Source organism: Nanorana parkeri, unplaced genomic scaffold, assembly GCF_000935625.1.
Source record: "Nanorana parkeri isolate BGI_ZX_2015 unplaced genomic scaffold, ASM93562v1 scaffold128, whole genome shotgun sequence".
In the NCBI taxonomy this organism is placed as follows: domain Eukaryota; kingdom Metazoa; phylum Chordata; class Amphibia; order Anura; family Dicroglossidae; genus Nanorana; species Nanorana parkeri.
In genome coordinates this window covers 1,595,907-1,604,669 of record NW_017306396.1, presented here as the reverse complement: position 1 = coordinate 1,604,669, position 8,763 = coordinate 1,595,907, and the positions used below count along the sequence as shown (strand labels likewise).

Here is an 8,763-nt window from a genome sequence, read left to right as displayed (position 1 = left end):
ATTCATATGCTGCTCTGTGCCCAAGTGTCAGCTTGAGGTGGGGTGGACTGGAGCTATGGCCGAGAGGGAGCTCCATCCATACATGCATTGCTTGTAGCTTTCTTGCATGTCCGGTAGAGGTGCCCGGACCGGAGTGACGTCATGTTCTGGCACTCGGCATCTCCACAGGTCGCGCAAGGGAGCTGTGCAACCAATGAACATATGGATGCAGCTCCGTCACAGCACACCAGTCCCACACTGCACCCCAGGCTGAGGATCCACTGCTGTTCTCGTAAAGTAGGGAGACTGAGTGGATCTTAAAAACATTTTTTTGGGAGTGTATAAGGTTGTGTCTGTGGTTGTGTAAGTATGTCAGTGTTTTTGAGGGCCCATTCACACTAGTACAGTGCGTTAATCGAACAGTCCTGTGTGATTAACACACTGTACCACACAATTGCACCTACTACGCACTCTGGTGTGGGAGGTACGTTGCATTGTCATTTATTTGAATGTCACCCCAAACGCTCCTCCCGTCCGGAACAGGTGGTACCACAATGCCGTGTGTTCCATTGCAGTGCAACCTGGGTCACAACTTAATGACGAAGGACAAATGTGGGTCCTGAGGTTACACAGGTTGAGAACCACTGGTCTATACTGTGTGTTTGTGTCACTGTGCATCACTGCAAAATGATCTCTCGCCACAGATTCTGCATATCTTCTCCCTCTCATCTCTTCTTCATCATTTTTACATAGTACTGAAGTTGTATTACGCTGCTGTTGTATGTGCCCTGTATACTGTATGCACATTACCATCTGTAAAACCTTCAACCATCTTTAGACTGGCTTAGTCAGTTGAGAGGCTACGGTTCTCTAGGCCCACATCTTCCTCTCTTAGTAGTCTCTCTCTCTGCGGTAATCATTTCAGGTTACACTATCCTGTCTCTGATATCTCCACAATCACAGCTTGCTGCTAGAATTTTCAGTTCTAAAAAAAAACCGCACTGAGGGCCCATTCACACCTATGCGTAGCACGTTATTGCACAGCACACCTACTGTGCGTTAGAGTGCAGCAGGTGCTTTGCGTTGCCATTCATTTGAATGACACCTCAACGCACCTCCCACCCACAATGTGCTGCAACACTGGGCACCACAATCCACGGTATTGCAGCACTGCACTTTGCAGAGCATCGAGGCCCGGGAGGTGTGTTGGGTTGCCATTTAAATGAATGGCAATGCAACGCACCTGTTGCACTATAGCATGCGTTAATCTCATGGGACCATGTGAATAACGCGAGGCATAGGTGTGAATGGGCCCGAAAAATTCTTCAAGGAAACACTTCAAGAAGTGTTAGTTCTCTTGCAGTGTCTTCCTCTCATTCCGTATAAATGCAGAGATCCTCAGGCTCTGTTAACCCTGCTGTGCCTTGTAGTTCTCCAGCAGTCGGCCTCCTCCCCCCTGACATCCCACCAAGCCCCTCCTTATCAGCTTCAATCATCCATGTCTCCCTCCCCTGTTCTGACCATTCACACACAGCTTCTCCTTTCCTCCCCTTACTATCACCATCCCCGCCCTGCCCCTCCTTGTCATTGGCCACAATCCATGTACAGTCGGGGACGCGCCCCCAGAGCCAGCCAATTCGCTTTAGGGGGCGTTGTTCACATGTCCCTCGCACAGCGTGTGAGTTGCGGCTGCGCACTAGCCTGTTCTGAGTTCCAGCCATTAACACTTTAGTGTCTGCAGTGCCGGCGCCATCTGTGGGCTCGGGGAATCATGTCGGCTTGCCTCGGTGTATGTGTACGCGGGGCCAGACTATGGCGGCCAGTGCTGTACAGATGTTATCGCACCGAGCGCGGTGTGTACGGTTATAGACCGAAGAAGAACGAGGCTAATGGCACCCGAATGAGGGGACAGCTGAGCGAGTCAGCTGGTGGCAGTGCAGGTGTGTGGAGGGCCTGTCAGTGGTGGGTACACATGGTTAGTGTGTGGTCAGGGAGGATTATGTGTGATCACTGTACCTGTGTGTGCTGATAATCCTCCTCCCTGAGATATGACTGGAGAAGATCCACAAGTGAGGGGAGATCCTCCTAAGTTCACACACTGTAGCACATTGTGAACATGCACAAAGTGCACGCTTTGATGTGCATTCACTAAGCGCACACTAACGCAGAACACGCTTGCGGTGCCATTACTAGTAAATGTCATCCCAAACGCTGTGTTTTCCTGCATAAGACTGTGCACAAACGCATGGGGAAAAAATGCGGAACACGTTGCAAAGTTTGCTACATGCACTACTTTCCTGCATTTGGTGCGCGTCCAGGAACCCATCGAAAGCAACGGGGACGCACGCCAAACGTGGGAAACAAATGCCTGCATACGCGTTTTACCGTGATGCTATGGTGTGAACGTGGAGAAGGCTCCATTCACACTTGTACCAGTGTTATAGTGTGTGCGCATGCGCGTTTGGTGTATGTTGTGTACAGGGGAGCCCATTCATTTCACTGAGCTGTGCATGACAATTGCACCAAGAAGTTCCTTCAATTTATTTCAACACATGCTGCATCAAAACGCATGCTACTTTGTTGGTGGGATTCCACGCATGTGGAAGTGCATGGTGCGTTGGGGTGCCATTAACCATGATTGGCAGACGGTACGTCCTGTTCATGATATTGTGTTGCAGGAACGTGTGCGTCCAGTGCGTGTTACCACAACACATTGCACCGCTTGCTACTTGCAGCATTATGATGATGTGTCATACATTCTTATCAGCTCCCCGCTGATGTAGGTTCACTGCCAGAAAAGGGGCAGCTCTGATTGGGCTGCATAACGCACCCCAAGGATTAGGTGTGAGCCTGGCCGTCCAAAGTGACGAGCTCTATGGCGCTGTGCAGAAAGATGTGAATAAAGTCTAACTATAGAACCACACGACTGACCTCCGCTCCTTCTACATACAAAGCAGATTCTTTGGAGGGGCCCCGTCATGCTTACATGTCATCTTATTTTCTCATGGCTCCTGGTAAGAATCTATCCTCCTATGTCCTCTGCTCTTCAGTTTCAGAGTAAATAGTAAGGACACGTTCACACTGGCAGCCATGTTATACCGCAGCCACTTGATGCATCACACTGTTTATTTGTTGTTTTTTCTTTAATTAAAGAGCAGGATCTGTGATTGAAGAAACTACAAGTCCCATCAGTGATCAGTGATGTCACCACACTTGTAGTCCATTGGAACTTTCTGCCATCCATGTTGCTGAATGTCCATACACTGGTACAGACAGGGACAGGAGGAAGAGTATACGAGAGCCAGAGCATTGCATCCTTCATCCACTGATCACGGTTGCCATGCTTTACTGGCTTCTATGCAAATAAAACTAAATGCTCATTATGTCTTTTATGAAGAAGTGTGCATTCATTTTTTTTTTTTAAAGGGTGGAAATTCCACCTTGTGTTTGTTTTGTGACTTCCAACATAGCACCGCAAGGGTAGATGTGAATGAGTCCTAAAGTCTTTTCCTCAAACTGTTTATTTCCTATGCTCCTCAGCTCCATCTAGTGGCCATAGTGCAGTATGTGCCTGACATTACATTCCACCTAGAAAAAAAAAATACTAATAACATTCGTTTTTGCTTCCATTTGCACAGAACGAATGCAGTTTCGCAATACAAGTGGCTTTGTGAATTTGTTTTATAAATACACAGCATAGTGTTATTAAGAGGTGGACATTTTTTAAAATTTGGATTTCTACCTTGCCAGTATTGAGCATGCAGTCGTCTATTCTGAATTTGGATGATAGTGGGGGACACCATGTTGAATTTTAGGTTCATGTATGTGTCAGTGAGGTGAATATGAATCACACCGATATGATGGTATTTCTTCATGAACCTCTCATAACATTAGCAACAGATAGTGTCGTACATTGTCACGTATGTAAGAACTACTTGAATTTGTTGCACACATTAGTAAAAACAATGAAAATGTTGCACAAGGCTTCTGACTACACCCAGACCACCAGATATGTTTCACATATAGCTTTTAGGTTGTAAGCTTTCCGGAGCAGGGCCCTCTAAACCCCTTTGTGTTGAATGGTATTGTAACTGTACTGTCTCCCTTTATTTTGTAAGTGCTGTGCTAACTGTTGGCACTATATGAATCCTGTGTTATGCTCATAGTAATAATAATCAATGCCATATTGAATGGCCCTGAATGGATTTGCCAAGACTTTACTCAGGAGCAAAAAAATAATAATTGCAAAGTCAATTTTGAGCACAATGGGTATTCATTTAAAAAAAACTATAGATAAACAACCAGCCACCCCTGATTTAAATGTGAATAATAATTATGAGCGTTCCCCCCTGCAGATCCATTGGCCAAGTTTGGGAGAGAGTTTTCACAGTCCAAGCATATTGATGATGTGAATGGGGAGAGGCAGATGGTTCACCCATGGCTGCCCGCCTCTACCCAGTCTTAAGCCGGCCATGCACCTTACAATTACCGTTTGACTTCTTTCGTCCCGTCATCGAACCCCCCTTCGATTTCCACTTGAATACCCCATCAAGCACAGACCAATGTAGAACACTAGCTGAATATCAATTGACAGAACGGATTTTCGTTTGCGCAAGTGCAGTGTTCATGTTGCGATTTTTTTTTCCACCGTATGAAAACGCCACTAATCCATCGAATTTGGTACGATTCGAAAACGGTTCTCCAGCCTGACTGAGGAAATTCTCCCAGGTGCAGAGTTATTATGATCATTTACTTCCCATCAACTGTCCCCCCCCCCTTCTATTTCTGCTCAAATACCCCATCATGCCCAGACCAATGTAGATTTCCATTATCATTCATTAGCAATACTAAGCAGGCTGTGTCATTGCTGTACCACATTCAAGAGCATTTCCTTCCTTCATAGATGAGGGGATGATCCCTTCACTCAACTTGCACTAGTGAGTGAATGAAGAAGAGCTGCAGAAGGTGTGGTAGAGAATGGCAAGTCATGGCAGATTTTACTGGCAGCCTTTCTGCTTCTCTGTTTAGGCAAGACAAGTTATTCATTGCTGTAGTCAGCTGCTGGAGTGCTAACTCAAACCAATGAAGTGTAGAGTTAGAGTGGCAGATGTCTCACCAAATGTAGTACTAATAGGCATTCAAAGAAAAAAACACTCTTTATGCCCTGATGAAGAGACCCCGCGTGGTCTCGAAACGTTGGCTCTTGTGATCGTGTGACGTCTATGTCCAATAAATGAACATGTTGGATTATTCTACTGAGTGCTGGTGATTCCTTTTCCTATAAGGTGCAGGCATCAAGCGCATCCCGTCTCCACTATAAGCAGTCAGAGTTCCACAGGATCTTATCTGGAAAATAAGTCTTTATTTAAAGTGACACTAAACTCAGGAGTTAAATCCTAAAAATGGAAAATGCATTCAGGTATCCTAACTATTAACAAAAATGTCTCTTATTTGTGTGTCACTCAGCTGTAGATCCTCCAAATCATCTCTGATTTGGTGCTGACACTGTCCTTCCTTCTGGAGGGTGACTACTTTTGTTCCCCATGGTCCTTGTGTGTGTTGTAAAGTAGTCACCGCTCCAAGCTCAGCTCATCTCTGAATTCAGAGATGATTTGAGGATCTACAGCCGAGTGATACACAAATAAGATACATTTTTGTGAATAGTTAGGATACTTAAAGGAGAACTATGAGGTGAGTGCCTTTCACTCACCTCTTAGTTCTTAGTTCTAGCCGACCTGTGACAATGAGACTGTCACAGGTCGGCTCAGTAGATCGGGAAGTGAGCGAACACGCAGCTGGGCGGATCCAGACATAAATGTCGGGATCCGCTTTGGCGTCTCAGTATACCGCGAGGCTGATTTTGATATTGACACAGGTTATTTTTTTTTGTCTACGTGATAAAGGAACTTTCCACAAAAATTAAATAAAATTGGTTGTTGGGACTCATGGAGCATGCAACAAAACTGTCTTTTTGTACTAGACCCCCTTTGCATTCACTTATAGAAAAAGATGCAGAGAATTCTGTATCTTATGACTTCTTTTTAGACTGAGGTTAGACACCCCTCCTTCAATGGCAACTCTAATGATCAATATTCTAGGTATTGTCCCCAAATAACAGTGACTGATTGCCTTTTTGCACCTTGCTATAGTATGGTGCTTTCCTGGGCAGCATTCCTTAAACCACATTTGTTTTCCTTGTACTGTAGAATTACCTGTTTGCGTTACTTCGTTTATGATTTTGGTGTGATTGATTGCCATTTTCTTGCTGTAGTGTAATCTTTTCAGTCCATTATGGGGTTTTTTTTTGTCCTGCAGTGGATCATGGTCTTGCACGACTTGTCACAGCTTATCGTGAGCATGGTCACAAAGCTGCCAAAATTAATCCTCTGTTGGCTGGTCAAGGAGTTACGGATATGGTACCAGAAATACAAGTACTTACTGAAGGCCTTCATGGACCATTTCGCACAGCAGGTAATACCAATACTTTAATTTTTTATAGGCCAACAATATACTGTGTTTCATTGGATAGTGTCCAGTGATTAAGTGTATTAGTATAATTGCGGCAATTACAGCTAGATTGTCTGCATAATATTTAGGGCTGCAACCAACGAATCGATTGTAATCGATAATGAGAAAAGTTGTCAACTTTTCTCATTCTTGATTATTTGGGCAGGGTCCCCTAGTTCTCTCTCACATGTTGGGAGGTGTTTTTTCATTGGCTCTGTGCCCCCTCTGATCCTCGCTGCCGGCATCGGAGGGAAAGCAGACCCCTGCAACTGGTGAGCAGAGCTCCACCAAACCTCCCTCCACACCCCCACTGCATTGGCTATGCAGCTTTCTCCTCTATGCTGGGAGCCCCCTGCATGCTGTGGTCTGTGTGCCCTCCGATACCCACTGCTCTCCCCCACATCTATCTCAGCAGCGGGGGATAGGAGGGGACATGCAGTCCAGTTTTATTCTGAAGTAAATTTTATGTTCTGTAACACTCCATTTGTGTCATTTAATTTTAAATTACCGATTTTTTTCTCTCTAATCTGATCATTAAATTAATCGTTAGTTGCAACACTATGTGTTCAGTCGTGTCTAATTTTCTGTTACTATTGTGTTTTAACTTTCCCATTGCAAATCCATTCTTTGATCAGTTATCATCAGAAGAGTGCCAACCGGTCCATAGCGGTTTTTGAGTACAAACGAACTACTTAGTGCACTTATTCTTTTTGACCCCTGACCTAACCGATCCCACCCTTCCCCTCTGCAGATGTATACTTACTGGGACCCGGTGCCCACGGCCTCCTGCAACATCCTGCTTCACAAGTCCTCTCTCTCCTGGCCATGCTTGTGCAATAGAGCTGTGCAGATGTTTATGGGACAGTCTCTTTAGATGCAGTGGGTCCTGCTGAAATACATTTGCTTTGCAGATGAACCAGGTCAAATGCAGCATTTTGCTGTGTTCTTTGTTTAAAGGAGAACTATGATGTGAGTGCTTTTCACTCACCTCATAGTTCTAGCCGACCTGTGACAATGAGACTGTCACAGGTCGGCTCAGTAGAACGGGAGGTGAGCGAACACATGCCGGTGTTCGCTCACTTCTCGATCCTGTCACCGCTCTCTGCTGTGACAGGGGAGGGGATGGATCCCCCCCTCCCCGCTCCGATCCACCAGCGCTGACTGGCGGAACGGACGGGGGAGGGGGCGGGTACAGCTGGCTCTGCCTCTAGATAGGCAGAGCCAGCTGTCACTCACGCACGCAGATCGATGTCGGGATCCGCTGCGGCGTCTCAGTATACCGCGAGCTGTAGCTCGCGGTATACTGAGCTTAGGGTGACTTTTGAGCTCCAAGACTAGACTAGAGAAAAATTCAAAAATTAGGAGGCAGCTGTCATTTGTAAGGAGCACACAGAGCTCCTGGGATTTGTACATCTCTGTTTTAATGTATGATTTTGTTTTTATAAATATAAATAAAGGGATGCACAGATACCAGTAGTACGAGTACTGGTACTTGCCGAGTACTTACAAGTACGAGTACTGATACATTTTTGTTTATTGTCATGTGACAGTTTTTCTAAAACAATACAGACTAATGATTTCAGGACAGTGGTGGAGAGCCAGAGCCAGGTCCGAGCTGGAACCGCTGCAACCCCGGTAGTTCTCATGAAAATGCCAAGTATCTGCACTGGTACTCGAAAAGTATCTGTGCATCCCTAATAGTTTGTGTCCTCCCGTTACCCTAAGGAGAACTATGGGGAAAAGCCCTGGCCCCATAGTTCTCCTTTAAACAGATGTAATTGAGCAGTGCTGTGTACGATTATAGAAAGCAGCGTTTGTCAATGCCCTTTGCACATGCCCTTAATCAGATCACTGTATGTCTTGTTTAAGTGATTTTTATAGGCAGTAAACAAATATTTTTTAGTTATAATTGCTGCATCTATTTTTTTTGCTTTCATTAATAGGGATATTGAATATGGGAAAGGAAGAAGCAACACTGGAAGAGATCTTGGAATACCTGGACCACATTTACTGTGGACAGTTTTCCATTGAAACAAGCCAGTTACAGCACTTAGAAGAAAGGGAATGGTTTGCTAATAGATTTGAAGAGTTGAAAAGGGAACTGTTTTCTACAGAAGAGAGGAAGCACTTGGCTAAACTGATGCTGGAATGTCAGGTAACCTATATTTATAAATGAAGCTTGTAGTGACATAGGAAATCCTGGGTGAATTGTTCAAACTAAGTTACAATATTTTCATTAAAAATCTATTATATATATATATATATTTCTAAAAAAAA

General features: G+C 44.9%; 1 protein-coding gene across 2 annotated transcripts in view; it reads left to right on the top strand.

Moving 5' to 3' along the window:
• Positions 1–1,691: 1,691 nt before the first annotated feature.
• Positions 1,692–8,763, top strand: part of DHTKD1 (dehydrogenase E1 and transketolase domain containing 1) — a 25,984-nt gene continuing 18,912 nt past the window's right edge. Inside the window, exons 1-3 of one of the 2 annotated variants that reach the window (XM_018553749.1) lie at positions 1,692–1,871; positions 6,265–6,450; positions 8,430–8,641. In XM_018553749.1, coding sequence (XP_018409251.1) covers positions 1,751–1,871; positions 6,265–6,450; positions 8,430–8,641 — 519 coding nt within the window. In that variant the 5' untranslated portion in view covers positions 1,692–1,750. Of the gene's footprint in view, positions 1,920–6,264; positions 6,451–8,429; positions 8,642–8,763 lie in introns of both variants that reach the window. The other variant, XM_018553748.1, reaches the window with a different exon arrangement.